The sequence below is a fragment of the Coturnix japonica genome, chromosome 11 (genome assembly GCF_001577835.2).
Source record: "Coturnix japonica isolate 7356 chromosome 11, Coturnix japonica 2.1, whole genome shotgun sequence".
In the NCBI taxonomy this organism is placed as follows: domain Eukaryota; kingdom Metazoa; phylum Chordata; class Aves; order Galliformes; family Phasianidae; genus Coturnix; species Coturnix japonica.
This window is the reverse complement of record NC_029526.1, coordinates 14927592-14944981: the sequence shown is the minus strand read 5'-3', so window position 1 is coordinate 14944981 and position 17390 is coordinate 14927592. Positions and strand designations below refer to the sequence as shown.

Here is a 17390-nt window from a genome sequence, read left to right as displayed (position 1 = left end):
CAGCATCGGGGCGGCGTGGGGCGGGCCGGTGTTGGCAGCGGGCTCGGCTCGGCTCGGTTGGGCTCGGCGCTGCGCTGCGCGGTGCGGTGCGGCTGCAGCAGCGGCGGAGGGCCCCATCTCCGCGCCGCTCCGCGGCCGCCAGCCCGTGTCCCCGAACGTCCCCATGGCCACCAAAATCGACAAGGAGGCGTGCAGGGAGGCGTACAACCTCGTCAGGGACGATGCCACCGAGGTGAACTGGTAGGTGCAGCGCGGTGCCGGCATCTCCTAAACGGCCGCCGATGCTTCTCTATTCCCCGAATCCTCTTCCCTCTTTCCCTCCCTTCCTCCTCTTCTGCCTTCCCGAATGCAGACTTTTAAAGACCATCTCCCTTCTCTTTTCCCCTTCCCAAAGGGTGACGTTTAAATACAACGGCTCTACGATCGTCCCCGGAGACCAAGGGGTAGACTATGAAACCTTTAAGAGGAAATGCACAGGTAAGCTCCATCCCGATGCCTTTGGGGATGAAAGGGAGAAAACTTGGGGGAATTGGGATTGCTGCTGCTTCCCCTGTCCTGCACGGTTGGGTTTCCTGCTGCCTCGGAGCGCAACTCCCTGAAGTCCATAGTCCAACCACTCCTTTGTTTCACCCCCAGGCTTAAGGTCCTTGGGGCTTTTTCTGCCCTTCTGTACAATTTCTCGTTGCTTCTCCACCACCACCAAGACAAAAGGTTTCATTAGGAAGAGTCCCATTGTTCAGCAAAGCGTGACCTCTTGCCGACGAGCAATAAAACGTTCCCTTTTGGTGCCTACAAATGCACTCAGACAGCTCATTTTGCAATAAATGCATCCTGCACGTCGCATTCCCGGTGCTAACGCAGCCTGGTGGAGAAGGTTGCTCAGGTTTCTTAAGAAGGTGAAATGTGAGCAGTGGTTCTGCCCCAAACAATGCGCTGGGAGCAGTGGGGCTCTGGGTTTAAACGTGGCAGCTGATTGTTCCGCTGTTGGATGTGGATTATCAATGGGAGAAACAAAGCCCAGGGAAAACCAATGATGAACAGTCAGACATTTAACTTCACCTGAACGCAACTTTCAGCACCTTTTACAAAGAGCAAGCTTTGATTTTTTTTTGCTCCAAATAACTTCTTGGGGGATATATGGGACAGCTTCTCCCCTGTTGTTTAACAACACCGGTATGAAGCGTTTGTAATCAATTGAAGATAATGCTGCTCTACTGCTGGCAAAGCTTCCTCTGTCCTCTAGCTATAAAGGCAAGTATTAGGGCTGCCTGTGTTGTTATGTTAGATATCTGTACTGCAGAGGAGTTGGGTGCTGAACAATCTCCCCCTCCTCCAGGTGTGCAGAGCCCTGTGGCATTGCAGGCAGAGCCCCACATCCATAGACATGACAGTGCTTATTCCATGGGTCTTCCCCGCCCCAGGGCTTGGCTGCATTCACTGGGTCAAAGAGAAGGATTTCCAGTGACTTAAATGAGGGCAGGGTTTGGTCAGTCAAAAAATATCCAAAGAGAAAATACGTTGTAGCCTTTGCATTGATCAGAAGGGTTCAGAACGCTCTGCTCTGCTGTTTGCAGAAGGGTCTCACCAGGATTAATGCTCATTTCCAGCTGTTCTTGGGAGCTCTGCAGGGAAGCTTCTCAAAACCAACAATCATCCTTTAGATGATGTCAGAAGAGCTGATGACGTACGTGGCAAAAACTCCCTCCCACCCAGATCTTAGTGTGCATCACTGGGATCAAAAAGAGCTGCCAGCATGCAGGGAGACCCAGGGCTCTGCTTCTGAAGTTCAGCCCAATGTTATCTCAGTGTTGTTTTCCTGGAAGGTCAACAGCTCCAGCATCAGAGCTGTGTTCTCTGTCTCCTCCTGTGGCCAAGATAACCTCCAATGTCTCAGGACATCTGAGGCTTGCAGAGGAACCTTCCCCATTGATTTCATCTCCTTGTTTCTCAGCAGCTCATATCTTTATTTTGTCTGGATTGATCGTTGATGTTTGGTCTGGAGTGGTCCCCTCTACAGGGAGGTTTCTCATTGTGTCTGTCATAGCATGGGAGTACGTACATGGTGTGGATAAGCAGGAGGAGGGGCTTTGGCAGGGAGCACTTGCTGGCCAGGCTGGGTTGGATGCTTGGAACAACTAATGGAGGCATCCATTACACTTTGGAATATGTCCAGTTTTCTTTTCTTGCCATTGCTTGCATGTGACAAACCTTTAAAAAAACAAGGTATTAAAATGGACAGTCTATGGAAGCTTTGATTTATACCAACAGAGTGGCAGGCTGGCCCCACTGCTGGGGCGTCTTTACAAAAAGGGATTTGCACTTGTTTCAGGCATAGGCATAGTATGGGAAGAGCTAAGCGAAGGGTATCCGTGGGGTAGAGGTGGCCCATTAGCCTTTGATGTGCAGCTCAGCCCCTTCCAGCAGCTGGGTTCCCTTCCTTTCACTCTCTTCTCATGCAGCACCTGGCAGCGCTGCTCCTTGGCAGATGAGAGGCAAGAGGTCATTCCCAAAACCTTCTCTGGAGCACAATAACTGCAGGCCAGGAGAAGCAGGCTCAGGTCCCAGGCTCCTGGCTGAGCACCCAGAAGGAACTTCCTCCACCCACAAATTAAGTGCAGCTCTTGCAGAGGGTGAGACCAGGTTTTGGTGCCTCCATCTGTGCAGCCACCCTTTGTCTGGACCACTAGATTGAGAACAGGGCTCACACCAGCCGTTGTAATTTCCTTCCCATCTGGAAGAAAGGTGCCAAATGTTGCAATGAAGAAGAGCTGGTTGGAATATTTTTACTGGAACAAAGTCACTAAGGAAGAGTAGGAAGGGCTGGGAAGAGCTGCTAGATAGGATTCCCTCCTATTGCTGCATCTCTTCCCTCCTGGTGCTACCTCAGCTCCTTCTATACATAGACATATACATATACATACCTCTCTATAGGGGAGAAGAGCTGCTACTGATACAAACAGCTTCGGAAAACATGATGAAAGGATTAAAAAAAACCAACCCTGACATCAGAATGAACTTCCTTCCTTGTTTCAAATTCCTGTTTTGCCCCCAAAGCCACAAAGCGCTGCAGCTGCCTTGGGTAGAAGCTGAGCATGATTGGGTGGTTGAAGGTGAGAGCGTGAGCTGGAAACGCTCAGCGTGCAAAGTGTCACCAAGTGCTAATGCATGTGGATATGGTGGATTTGGCACTGCTTTAGTCTTCTCTGCCCTCCAATGGCAGCCCAAGAGGTGTGAACACCTCTCCAGCCTTTTCTAAAGGAAAGCCATCAGGCTGGTATAAACCACTGACACAGTCAAGTCCTTATTAGGAGATTAGAGGTGGCTGCTGATGGCACTTCCTCCTGCAGTCCTGTGTAATGACCAGCCTACGTGACTGCACCGGCCTTTGGCTGACCCAGAGAGTCTGGAGACCATAAGTTGAGGGCATTAATTGCGTCAGGGTCATTAAACGCAGTGTAGACACCCCCCTGTGTCTTCTGGCTGAGAGCTGTTTTGGTTGGGTTTAGCAGCACAGATTACCTCGGCACTAAACAAGGACTTAATTCAGGGCTTTCCATCCTTTTTACTTCACCGTTACAGCTTTTGCCTTTGCAGATGGCTTGGGTCCAGGCGTAGCTTTAATTTGGTGTTCAGTAGTACACGGACATGAGACTTAAGCAAAACGCTGAGCCGGTGAATTTGAAGCCAGAAAACCAGATAAGAGTTGAAGGTTATTGTACGGAAGGATGTTGAGGCTCCTGGGTTTTATTGTTTCTTAAGTTTCATCATTGGGCTGGTGTTTTGCTGTTGCTGAGAAGAGCAGGATGACTTACAGCCGAGATACCAACGCAAACCACCGGGCAGAAACATCCGCTTCAACGTTCGGGTGCATCAGTAATAGCTGACTACATGGACAGCTGGGTTCACTTCCCATACCACAAAGCAGCAGAGCATTGCATGGCCTCTGTCTGTAGTTTATTTTAATTTCTTTCTTTTCTTTTTTTTTTTTCATCCTGTCATTATGGAGTAGAGAGATGGGAAGGCTGTTTCCTCCGTGCCACATGTGAGCACTTGTTTCTCAATGCATCTCTGACAAAAGAAATAATGAGCCTTTTCTTTGGAAAGCCCCAGTGCAGATAAATAATTGCAGTGACAGCATGAAATGGGATCGTTATTCATGTGTCTGAAAACATCAGACCAAAAACACTCTGTGCATTCAGCGCGAGGAAGAACTGAAAAGACTTTGGGCTGAAATAAATGCCCTATAAAATTGTTCCTGGTTGACACAGAGAATTAGGAAGAAAATAGAAATGGAACTATCTTCTGGTACAAATGTGAGCTGCTCTGGGCTTATGACAGTTTGCCCAGTAAACCTTGGCTGGTATAATTTAGGAGTTAAGATCTGAGAAAGAGATCACCAAGATCCCATTGGCACCTTAGGTTGGAGGTGTAAAAATGCACAAGGGGTGATGAATTAATGCACCCCTCAGGGAAGGAGGCAAAGCTTAGTGCAAGCCACTGCCAGCATCCTGCCCCCGCATGGCAGCAGCACAGAGAAGGGCTGGCACAGGACCGTGTCCTCAGACAGCAATGGCTTATCCCATGGGATGCTGCTGGCTGCACAGCAGAGGAAGCAGGAGGAGCTTCCTCCCCATGCACGTGTGTCTGGGTGCCCCACTCAGCCCCTGTGGGTGCCCCAGAATGTGCTTATGTGGTGCAAGGTGGCATTGCAACAGATATGCACAGACATCAGTACAGGGACAAAAGCAGCGTGCTGAGAGGTCGGGATGGGTTCTATCTGCACATTGGGCACACAGCTGAAAGGGTGGCCAGAGAGGTGGAAAACTGACCAAAATAAGTCCTTCACACAGCCTGTGGTGCAGTCAGTATCTCACTGTGGGGAGCACAGAGCTCTTCCCATGGGCTGTGTGTTCTGTATCACCCTGATGGAACAGGCAGGTGAAGCCAGGAGTGTTGCCATTCAGCGCTGCAGGAGGCATTCAAGGCCAGGCTGGATGTGGCTCTGGGCAGCCTGGTCTGCTGGTTGGCGACCCTACACATAGCAGAGAGGTTGGAACTGGATGAGCACTGTGGTCCTTTTCAACCCAGGTCATTCTATGATTGTATGATGAAGTGACAGTGGATTTCCTTCTTGCAGCTGATAGCTTTGACTGATGAGTCAGTGCATTCCAACCCAACAGGGAATTTTTGTGTAGAGCTGAAACAAAAGGTTTGAGCGGATGAGAAAGAGGAGAATGCCATCAAGGAAATCTCTGCAGCTCCGCATCAAGCTTTGTTTACAGCCAAGGGCAGTTTAATCAGTGTTTGGGAAATCCTGCCTCGTAAGGGGCTTGGAGAGAAACAATAACTGAAGTTCATTCAGGCTTTTGTTGTACTTCTAATTGTATAGCCCTTCTGTCTTGCTGTGCAACTGCACTTAAGGGAATGGTGATATCAGTAGGAATTAAGGTTAATTTCTGCTGTGTGTAACTTGTGAGAGCTTCTCAAATAAAGCTGCTATTTCCGTTCTACCCAGATCTATTAATAATATCCTTTAATTGCTTCTCTCTGCCCTGAAATTCATGGCTGAGCGATGAGGAAGGTGGTTGTGTAGAGCTGGGCAGGATTTCCTCTTGCAGAGGAAACCTGTCTGTGATTTGTTGGATTCCCTCCACAGTCAGCAAAATCCCACATGGTGGGGAGGAGGAATATTAACGCCTTGAGGTTCTGAGCGGAGCCAGCACTGATGGCACCGATGGCTCCCAGCTGCAGCGAGGTGATCTGGCAGGGCAGAGCCCATTAACTGTGAAAGAGGAAATCTGGGAGCATAAAAGAACTCCTGCTTTGATCCCGTTATCGCTCTGAACAAGCTTCAGACTCATTGTGAAACTCAACTGCTTCTGCTCAGGGATTTTGATCAGAAGGGTCTCATAACCAGGCTGAGCCAGTGCTAAGACAGCCCGCATCTGTCCTTGTTGTCCTGATAGGAAAGGAGACAGGCTGATTGCTGAGGGCTCAGGTTCACTTTCCTTTGTGGCTTCATCTGCATCTGCTGAATTGCTCCTCGACCACTGCAGTCACAGACTGGCGTGCTAAGTTAAAGCATTGTGTGTTGAAAGTCTGTACTGAATAGACTGGAATCCTGCCTCAAGCAGGGCAGTGACTCAGAGCCCACATCTAACCTGCAGCTGCTCATTAAACTTACTGGGCCTTAACACCATGAGGTAGTTGTTCAGACACCTAGTCCAGGTGTTCTGATAACCCACATGGAACTGCTGGGTTTGGCTCTGGGTGCTGCCATTCGTAGAGCTGCTTTAGGACAGGATAAGAAACTGCACTGAGAAGCAAATCCTGCTGCTTCCAGTGATCCCTGGGTTCATACTGACAGACAGATCCCTGATAACATCCTTCCTATGTTACAGTGAGAAAGCACTGCAGGAAAACTTTGGATTCTTCCCATTCATTTGCATTATCTTTATTATAAAGGAGTAGATTACAAAGCAGGCTTCAGACTCTATAACAGCCTTTGGTAGAAGGAGCAGGGATCAAAAACCTCCACACTCAAAGTGGAAAGTGATCAGTCCACAAGAAGAGCTGTGACACAGTTACAGAGATGCAGGGGACAGGACTTGGTGACATTAAAGTGCCTTCCAGCACTTGGTTCCCATAGGAGCCCCAGTACAATTCATAGCAAAGCGTGGCCTCCTTTCCCATCAGATCTGGGAAAACAAAGTCTTTTTTTCCATAGAACTGTTAATAGTAACATTTGGGGATTTACTGCCTCTCTTCACCTTGGGTATTTCCTGGCTGTCGGTTCATTTACGGCTCTGATCAATCTGTCAAGAGGATTTACTGTCAGGAGCAGGAGTCTCACTGTAGGTTTCTTGTACTTGCCCGTAATAGGGTTTCTGAAAGGGAGGTTTTGTTTGCCTGCTCTGTCTGTGCACGTGGCTCTTCTAGTCTGCCAGAAGATCCACCTGAGTAAGATCTCTCTTTTCCTTCATTTCAAATCCAAGATCTTTGAGGAGTTTGTCTGTGAGGCTCCAGCAGGCTCACACAGCCCTACGTACATTTTCCAGCTTTCCCTGGTAGTCCTCTGTCAGTGGCAAAGAACAGGGAGAGAACAAAACAGGAGAGCACAGGTGTTTGGGTCCTTATAGACTTTAAAACTTAACAGCTGGTGTTTAAGAATCTCAGATCTGTCAGCTTTCAGAGAACATTCCTTTTCTTTCCCCATAGCAGCTCATCTGGGGATGAGCAATTCCCAGCTGCTTCTCCCCATTCCCTGAAGCTTCCAGAGCTCTCCTGGCCCTTCCCGGTGCTGACCCAATGGATAGGATTTTGGCATGTGTCACTGCACCTGCAGTCTGTGCTCTCACCTGGCAGTAGTCGAGACAGCGAGTACCTACAAAACACATTGAACAGGTCACGAGTGTAACCAGAATGAGCATGATTCTTCTCAAAGAGCAAGTCTGCTCTTCTATTTTGAGTCATCTCACTTCATTAAAAGGGTCTTGAGTGCCCTGTAACAGATGCAGTAGCTATGATTAGATATATTCCACGATTGCACAACTGTCCATCTGCTCTGCTTCTCTGCACAGTCCTGGGTAAGGATCCAGCATCCTGCGTGCCAATGAGGCTGGGATAGGATGGATGGTGTCACGTGCTTACCAAGTGTCTGTTATCATGCAGGAGTCCAGCAGTCTCAGTGGATGAGCTGCTACACAATGGAAGTACAAACTCCTCCAGACAAAGAGTGTACAAGGTTTTTACACACAGAGCCAGACTAAATAACTCTCACCTGGCCTGATATGGCAGAAACTGGCTGCAAAGCAAAGATCAGAACGTTTTTTAAATCCAAGGCCTTCCTCTACAGGGCTTGGGAAAGAGTAGAAAAGCACATCTGGGGAAGCAGTTCCAGATTTGCTTTAGCTCCTTCTTCTTTCTCCCCTCCTCTTTTTCTTTCAAGCTCGTACTTCAAGTGAGCCAGAAATACCGCTGAAGGGAAAGCAGGAAAAGGATCAGATTCTAACAGTGGCCAATTTCTGGGTGCATTTTATAAAACGTGATCCTAATCTGGCTGTACTCTAAGAGACGGGCTGGGAAATCACTTTCTTCTCTTTTTGACCAGTGACCTATGAATGTTCTGGCTGAATGTATAACTTGGGTCAGCTCTGGGCTGGATGTGTAACCAGGCTGAGCTCTGTGCCCTCAGACTGTTGACTGTATGTTAGCCATTTCCAAACTCATCAGCATGGGCCTTGTTGGCAAAACCAGATTCCCCCCAGTCCTTCTTTGCCAGCAAAGGACACATGAGCAGAGCCCCTGCATTGCCCTGTTAGTCCAGCACGGTGTTATCATAGTGCAGTATCCGTGCTCTGACTCGGTCTTTAATCTGTGAGCAATATGGAGGGGGATGTTTCTGGTTGTAATCACCTTATTTCTGTTCCTTTGTCCCTCCAGATGATGTTCGATTGTTTGGCTTTGTCCGATTCACCACCGGTGATGCCATGAGCAAGAGAGTCAAGTTTGCCCTCATCACTTGGATTGGAGAGGATGTCAGCGGTCTGCAGAGAGCCAAAACCGGGACTGATAAGACTCTGGTCAAAGAAGTAGTACAGGTAACACTTGTCAGCCATTTCTCACTGCTTTTAGCTCTGCCAGCATCAGCAGGAGGTGAGAGAGGGGGAAACTCTGCACAATGAATTCATGGACACAATCAAATGGAGTCTAAGGTCCATAGCAGTATCAATTAACCAACAGCTTTTAATAGCTAACTAGGTTTCTGTTTGGCTGTGGGCATATCAGGGTAGAAGAGAAATGTGCTTGGTGCACACCTCAGAAGGACAAGAAGAAAAGAAACATGAACAACATAACAAAAGCTTCTGAAAGAACAGCCATGCAGAGGGGCCTATTCTGAAATGGAACATGAACGACTCATGTAAGAGTCAATAAGACTGAGATTTTGAGAAGATGTTTAGACAATTTATTCCTGTTGGGTTGAGTAGCGTTCCCAAATTCTGTCCTCAGATCTGTCCCTTTGGGTCTGCTGTGTTATCACTTGCAATTCCACTCCTTTAATGTTTGATTAGTAAATTGCATGAGTTAAGAATCCAGTGCAACATGAACCATCCCTGGCTGCTTGTGAGGAGGCTTCTTTGGACAGCAGATAAAAGCTTCCAGTTCCGTGATCTATGGGAGAGACTGGCTGGGATTACCGAACAACACATCTCCAGTTGGAGAAGTGAAACTCGAAGGGCGTTTGCCATCTTGTAACATTTGCAAAAGCTAACTGTGGCTTTTTATCCACGACCAAAGCACCGCTGTGAGAGGAGCCTGCTTTATATGCTCTGATATGTTGTAGAAGCATTGATGAGCTGCGGCTGGGCTCTGCTCAAAGCTGAACGAAAGCCAGCAAACATTGTTCTTCCACCAAAAGGCTCAAAGGGAAAGAGTCAGCCTGAACACCACCCAGCAAGCAAAACCCACAGCACTGCATCTGTAGGATGAGAAGAGTTCACACATGGTGATTATTAACCCCAGAAGCACCTGCTGGAAGGAAAACCTGAGGGATATTAACTGTTGAAGAGTAAATTAGGGGCTCATGAGCAAAAAGATGCGATGTTACAAAGCAAGGAGAGGAACGGGGTTGCCCTTGCTTTTGTATTCCTCCCCTGGATGGGGGAGCAGGTGTGCTGTCTGTGGAGGATGCTGGTATCCATGCAGATACCACCTGAACAGAAAGACTCTGGGCATAATTTCTGCTTGGCTACAAAGGAGACCATCCAAAGCTGATCTTAAACTCACCTTTTATGTTCCTGGCAGCAAGGATGTCTCTGCCTTTTGCCTTCTTTATGTGCGCAATGCCCATTAAGCATTAGTACAGCAGACTCTGCTCCAAGGGCTGTTTTTATGAGCTCCTTTATCCCAGGGACTTGGGAGACACAGGCAGGTTGGCCTGAGCCCAGAATTCAGGGCTGCTGTGAGCTGCTCAGTGTGGTTATCAACGTCTGCTACCACAAGGTGCAATTGAGCCATAAAAATTCCTGCAAGGTCCAATCTGTGGGTTTAAGTCCAGGAGAGTCAGGCCTCCCAGTAAACAGCCTCATTCGCTCTGGGGAGAGGCAAAGGGATAAGATTGCGGTGCTTTCCTTCGAGTAAATACAAGCCCAGGCCCCGTGGTTGCAGAGCTGGGTTGGGATGGAAAGGCTGAAGAACTGAAAGCAGGACTTTGTTTCTCTGAGTGCTGCTTCCTCTCCACGAACTTGTTTCCCTTCACGTCTGCACTTCCTACCAGCAGATTTTAACCCTTCATTAGGCAGCGTGAAGCTCTTTTTCCTGATGGGACTGACTTCCCCTGCAGAGCTGTTTGAGTAAAGGGGCTGACCAACCTTTGTCAGTTTGCCTTCCATAACTTTTGACTCCTCTCTGTTTTCTCCAGCAATCCAGCCCCCACAAAATCATGTGCTCTATTATTTGCATAAATCACATTCAAAGTAAAACAGTTCCATTTCTGTGAGCAAATATTCATGGCATTTTATTCATTATTATTTTTGGTGAGGAATTTGCCCGACTTTAGTGATGCCAAGTTTGCTGAATTCCTGCTCTGGAGCTCATTGTCAGATCTTTGCTGCCTGTTTCTCTTTCCTCCTGGGCTCTTCACTGCACTGATGCTGCTCCACCATGATGAAGGACCCACTTACAGGGTTCTTTTACACTAAGGGCAGATAGACCATATCTAACTCCATGTATGTGCACTGAGTTTCTCATGTTAGTACAGTGACCTAAACAGAAAATGATTTAATTGTTTTGTTTCGTTTTTTACAATCAGAAAATCAAATTCATATGTGGGAATGCTGGGAAGGCAAACTGAATCATTCTTTTTGACAGTTTTTCCTCTTCTGGTTTATTGTAATGACCACACCAAGTGGAGATGGATGTACAAGAAGTCCTACTCCTGGACTAGAGAAGGTGGTGACTTTATAAGTAACAGAAGTAACTCCTTTAAGCAGCCTCCCATCACCCCACATCTGAAACACAGCCCTCTGACTTCCCCAGTGGGATGCAGAACGAGTACAAAGAATTTGCAGATCAGCTGAAATGCAGTTTCCATTGCTGTGAGATGTGTTTGCCAGAGGTTAGAGCTGGCTTCTCCCCGTGGCTGGAAATGATGTGTGTAAAAGTTGGCAAGGATGTAAAGTAGAAGAGTTTTGCTGATGGCTTGGACTCCTGTATCTGACTGCAGCACCAGGTTGGGTGCAGCCAGAGTGGAGGGCAGTGGAGCTGTACTGCAGTGCATGTAACCTTGTGGCTCTCCTTGCACTTGGAAGAGCCCTGCTAGAACATACCTTATCTGCAGCAATTTCTCGTTTTCTTACATGACCTCAAGTCTAGGACTCACACCATGATGGAAAAGAAACATGGACAATGTCAGCTCCTCTGAAGCAGTACCTTCTGCATGGAAAACAAGACGTCCAATAGGTGGGAGCAGTGACATTAAGCAGAGTGGATCTGAGGGTTTTGAACATCAGCGTAGGCCACAGCGAGGAAGCTGCTTGACTACTTGGCACCATTCCTCACTGCTAAGAACCCCTGTGTCTATAGACGATACAAGGATTTTCCTCCTGGCTGCAGACTTACCCATGCTGGGATTTATAATGGCCTTTGCAGATCTTTTTGGTACAGTATCTGCACCAGGCAGATTTTAGGGCCCCATATGCTAAACATTCAGAGACTGGATTAGGCAGAAAATCTACTCCACCCTTTTGTTTTCCACTTTAAAATTGTCTGGAAGAGAAAGGCTGAACAGACCTTGCTGCACAAATTTCACACCTGCCATGGAGGGATGCAGGCTCTGCTTCTGTGCCCTGGCCTGCATGGTCAGAGCCCTTTCTCTCCACAGTGGCACATGTGGATGTCACAGCAGACTTCATTGCTTAGCTGTAACCCTCTGCTACTCAGGCACAACGGAAAGCAAGTGCTAGGCTGGTATATTGAAGAGCCACATGTAAATCACACTTTTTATGTCACGTTCAATGATTTAAGAGGCAAAGCACAGTGCTGTGGTTACTGGCATGTTGTGCGAGTGATAAATGGTGTCATTGTTTCAGTTATCTGCAGGCTGCTGGTGACTGGTGTGAACACAAAGGCTGGGATTCACTTGCAGGGCTTGCTGTGGCTGTAAAAAGCTTGGGGGGTAGGGGAGGGAGAAAAGGAAGTAGAGGAGGTGAAATGAAGATGCTTGTCAGCAAAAGAAGGGCTCAGGCATCACAGTTATGCACCATGCCTTAGGCAGCTACAAGTACTCCGCAATTCACTTGAGAGGCATTAGATAATGGCATGTGTGAGGGAACAGACACCACGGACTTTCCCCACCCCTAAGAGAAAGAAGCTCTTAAGGGCATAAGGAGTCTGGGTGCAGAGCAGAAAGCTGACTGAAGTCGATGCTGGCATTGCTGCTAGCTACTCAAAGCTTCAATCTTTTCTTGTGCTTTGTCGGAGCCAGTTTGCTGTGATCAGTTATTTATAACTGTGTATGACAGTCACGACAAATAGGGACCATTGCCTGGTTCAGCTAACATCAGACCCAATTAAATCAGATGGGAGTTGTTTTTTATTCTGGCATCTTCAGCAGGGACAAAAAAACAAACAAAAACACACAAACCAGAAGAGTGAACTCTGGTTAAGATTGCCCTTGGCTGGGAAGTGCTGCTGTTCACCTTAAGTGTTTGGTCTCTAATCTGAGAGCCACAGTCACCTTGCCCTAATGGTACAGTAGTCACCAGATGCTTTCAACAGTCTTAGAACATGTACGTGCTTCCCTTCATCTTATGATGTGTGTCCTGAACAAACCTTTACAAAGCTGAGCCTCAGAGAGCTCAGACAGTTCAGAGCAATGAGAGAGGCTGTGGCTGGAGAAAGGTCAAGCATGATCCCAGAATCAGGAGTGCTAGGCAGTATTATGATTGCTAGGCAGTAAACTTACCCCAAGCACCTTCTCCCTTGAGGCCAGGCTTGATGGGACGCTGCGGTTGGGGAGAGCCAGTGTGTGAAGAACCAAAGGAGCCCCTACAGCACCTGCCAATAGAAAGAAATACACTTGTGTTATTTATAGCAGTGACCCAGATTGCTCGGTGAGGGCACAAATCTGGCACAAGAAGTGGCCCCATCAGCTAAGAGGATATTGAAGAGTGGCTGGGAACATAACCCATCTGGCCAACTGCTGGGGGGAAACTGTTCTAACCCGGTGTGGTGTCCTGGTGGCTCTGACATGAAATAGTGGCTGACACCCATAGGGCATCACCCAGGAATCATCTGGGTGTCCAGTTGAGAAGTATCCAGTGTTTGAGTAATCATAATTGCCTATGGTGCCTATAATGTAGCTCCCCTCTGGTCATGCACGAGTGGACTTGTAGCCTCATTTCAGATAGAGCTTAATTCTGCAGACCAGGCATTGAAGGAAACCCTCCCTGCTTTATAATATTTGTTTTTTCATGGAACCCTTCTCAGAAAGGTTATGGGCCTGACTCAGTTGTCACTGCAGCCACGTAGTCCTATACACAATTTTTTTTCCCCCTAAATAAACACTTTATTTCCCATTTCTCCTGAGCTCTGCTAAGACATGGATGAGTGCCTGTGACACCAGAAAAGCCAGAATAGGCTGAAGCAAAGCAGACAAGGCTCCTCCTGGCTGCTCTCAGCCTTTTTTTGTTGTTTTTTTTTTTTTCCTAAGCAACCCTTCAGTAGTGAGGATTTCCTATGGTGTGAAACAGGATCAGTGCAGCATGGGCTCTATTGGGGAGGGAGCTGTTGTGCTCTCCCTTCCATTCTTCCACAGCTTGAAAGAGGTGCTGGGGCTCTTTCAAACAGCACCCCCTTGTTTACCCATCTGCAATCCCAAACAGAGGCCTCAAGATGAGACCAAATAAAGAGCTCTCTTATGGCTGAGAGTCTGAAACCAATTAGAAACTCTCTCTGCTATAGGCACTGTGCAGTCCTGGTCACAGAGATCCATTCTAAGAAAGGTTTTCTCTGTTCCCAGCCTCACGTAGCAGCATGCTGCCTAGGGCTTGCCTGTCTCACATTGTTATAAAGAGCCTTCAAACAGCCAGCGAGCTGCCCTGCGGTACACAGTGCATTAACAGAGCGTGTCCTTAAAGGTCACCTGGGATCATTAGACCACAGAGCACTCCAGAGCCTATTAACAAAGCCTTTCTAGGACAGTATCTTGGTTTTGGTCATGATGTGAATTAGATAGTTCAAAGGAGAGGGCAGTAAATCTACCGAAGTAGACTTATATGCTCCAGGTACCATCTGCACGCTGCTCTGCCTTTAGTCAAAGCATCCTCCCTCCATCTGGGGGTATGGCACAGTGTTAAGTCACAGAATTGTAGAATGGCTTAGATTGGAAGGGACCTCACAGATCATTGAGCTCCAAGCCCTTGCCATGGGCTGGCTGCCCAGGGCCCATGCAGCCCAGCCTCCAACACCTCCAGGCATGGGGCATCTTTATACAAGCCCTTGGACAAGCGTCCTCTATTTAACAGGCTTTTTCTTTACCTCTTGCAGAACTTTGCCAAAGAATTTGTGATCAGCGACCACAAAGAGCTGGATGAGGACTACATCAAGAATGAGCTGAAGAAGGCCGGGGGGGCTAATTATGATGCACAGACTGAGTAACCACAGGAACCTCCTGGCACCAACACCCGGATCTCCAAGGGAGGGGAAAGGCACAGCAAACTAACACAGCTGAGAGATGAGGCAGCTGAGCCCCCAGCTTTCTGTGTGCACACCTCACAACTCCCTTTCTCTGAACACAGCGGACTTCTATTTTCCATTCCATCTCATCAAACATTCCTCTCTGGGGTTCTGTTCCCCCTCCCACCCCCCCTATTTTTTTTAACTCATAACTCTTTCCATGTTCTTGCATCTATTGAATTTAGGTTTTGCTCTGCTTTGGTCCATATTCAGCACTGTGTTTGTAGCAGCTTGCCATCCTGTCCCCCTTCATCTGCACGTGTGTGTGTACGTATTATTTAGTTGGGCTCAACCTCTGAAGGAAGAAAGTTCTGGGGGAGTTGTGATCATTGATTCTTTTCTTTGTCTTTTCTATTTGGTTCTCACTGACACTTTTGGGAGTGATATTTCTGTCTGATCCAGGTTCAGGTCAACACGAGTTGAGTGCACTCCAACTTTGATTAAATTGTCTGAGCTTCAACATCCAGCTCAGGAGTGATCTAACAGCTTAAAAAACCAAGCGAACCAAACAGCAAACCTTCATCTCTTAATAAATGGGAATAAATTTGCCTTAAACGCTGCTTGACAGTTGCTATGCTACGTGCTACATCTCTACCCCTCCCTCTTATAAATAAGATCCAGTGCGATCCGAACGTGGGGGTTTTGTTCTTTTTTGGAAGTATCATGGCACAGTAAATTGGGGGGTGGGGGTCTTAGAAACGTCTGGACATTTGTTCGCTATTTTGTGTACTTTGGTCTCTGGGTTTGTATTGACTTTCCAAACGTTGGGGCTCAGGAGGTGAAACTGAAATGCGTAGATTTTCCTTTTGACTGTCTGCATAAACGGCAGCCGCTGAATCCTCACAGCCTTCTCTGCCCGTGAGCCCATCTTTGCAACTCAACCCAACAGCCTCAGTGATGAGGGGCCGCAGGCAGTGCCCCCTGCACTGGGACCGAGGGATGGAGCACGGAGCTCTGTCCCAGCCGGGCTGTGACACCCAGCAGCGCAGGCTCAGAGGTGACCTGGGCACAGTTTGTTTGGTACCAAACTGTCGGTCTGGGGGTTTCTCTGTATGGCTTTCTTTCTTTTATTCCATCAAAGGTAATGATCCCCGGAATCACGTGTAGGGGAAAACTGTTGTACTGAGGCTTGGAAGTCAGCGCTATAAACCCATTATGGAAATAAATGTTTTTCAAGAACAGTTCTCAGAGGCTCTGTTGTTATTCTACCTTCCCTGCAACAACCCTCTATTTAGGAGCTCCCTTAATCCTTGGTGTAAGGATCTGAGCTCTTGCACTCTCGGTGCTATTGGGAAAATTAAACACTGGCTTAAATGTAAAATGACCCCGGTACCTACAGCCCTTGCCTGCTCTGAAAGCAAAGAGGTGACCACAGTGCATCTGACACTCTGCTGTTCAGCAGCTCTGTAGCCACATTTCCAGCACCAAAATGCCAAGTGGGAATTGTAATTAGGTCAAAGAGAATTTCACACCCATGTAAAATAACCATAAAGAGCTCAGGAGCAGATCTGGGAGCAAGAATGACACTTTTAGAGTGAAGCTGGAAAGTTTCCTGCACAGGGTTTACATGGGGCATTACCATTCTGCTACCAGCCTTATTGAATTTTGCACTGAAAGGAGGGAAATAATGGCTATTTTAACAGGGCCGACAGCAAAGAGAAGCAGAACGAAAGGGTGAGAGATTTGCAGGGAGCCTGAGACACTCAGAGGCTTTGCCTCATTGCTTTAGTGGCCACAACAAACTTTTATATGACAGACTGTGGGGTACATCTGAGAATCTCTATCCATGTTGGGGCCCACACCCAGGGCACTCCTGCATGATAACCATCCCATTTACCTCACTCAGTCAAGTTCACAGATCCCACATTGCTCTTTGGATTGCCTCTAGGGTGTCCTCATGCACACGGTCCCATTGTGACCACAGGAAGATCAAGCTCACAGTGTGAGCTCAGCAATAGGAACACTAGATAGCTCAGAGAAAAATAAGGAAGATAAGGAACAACTCATTTGTGATAGGACACCAGGGCAAATCCCTATGGAAAAAAACAAGCCCATTGAGTGCCACTCAGACAATTAGTGATCTTCTGTTGTTTTCAGCCTCAATTTCATCTTCCTGGGTGGGACCCCAACCACACCATCCTGCTCTGAAGAACAGCAGCACAGGGACAGCCAAGAGAATCATGGCCACACTCATCAAACCTGCAGTCAAATTCTAGATTAGCTGTGTCACAAAGAATGCTGTGGGCTCACACCCAGCCCCAGCCCTATTCAGAGCACGTGAGCATACACCCCGGGTGGCTGCTTTGGAGTCCCCAGAGCTAAATCTCATTCAAGAATCTGCTATTCCCCTCCCTCTCTGTGAGTGATTTCTTTAAGAGTGATCTAAACCACAGAAATTAAATGGCTTTGCTTATAAAATGCTGCTGATACTTTGCCAATACTGAATAATTTTTACTTTCCTCACGAGACTGATTATTGGTGGGAAGTCAAACCTTACCCAAGCCTGCAATGGGAGCAGCTCAGTGAGCACACGGTGATGGGCCTGGGGGACTCACAGCCTCTTCTGCAGGCTGAAACCTACCTCTGGGCTCTGCTACAAAAGCGCCTTCCCCACAGTGCCTGCATGCATCACCCTTCCCTGTTAATAATTAAGA

General features: G+C 47.7%; 2 protein-coding genes across 2 annotated transcripts in view; one reads left to right on the top strand and one right to left on the bottom strand.

Annotated features, from left to right (window-relative positions):
* The window catches only part of KLHL36 (kelch like family member 36), a 35525-nt gene that overhangs the window by 14476 nt on the left and 3659 nt on the right, over window positions 1-17390 (bottom strand). Inside the window, exon 2 of the mRNA XM_032447037.1 lies at window positions 12965-13056. The gene's annotated coding sequence lies outside the window, so the exon portion shown is untranslated. The remainder of the gene's footprint in view (window positions 1-12964; window positions 13057-17390) is intronic.
* On the top strand, window positions 39-15920 carry COTL1 (coactosin like F-actin binding protein 1). Its single transcript, XM_015874116.2, has 4 exons — window positions 39-240; window positions 395-477; window positions 8443-8600; window positions 14548-15920. Exons 1-4 carry the CDS (start codon window positions 164-166, stop codon window positions 14656-14658), a joined length of 429 nt encoding a protein of 142 aa, XP_015729602.1. The 5' UTR covers window positions 39-163; the 3' UTR covers window positions 14659-15920.

What these genes read in the sequence shown, in the direction of transcription:
- COTL1 (XM_015874116.2), top strand. Translation starts at nt 164, where the DNA reads ATGGCCACCAAAATCGACAAGGAGGCGTGCAGGGAGGCGTACAACCTC. An exon ending in GATGCCACCGAGGTGAACTG is followed by an intron (nt 241 to 394) that starts GTAGGTGCAGCG and finishes CCCTTCCCAAAG; the next exon opens with GGTGACGTTTAAATACAACG. An exon ending in TGGTCAAAGAAGTAGTACAG is followed by an intron (nt 8,601 to 14,547) that starts GTAACACTTGTC and finishes TACCTCTTGCAG; the next exon opens with AACTTTGCCAAAGAATTTGT.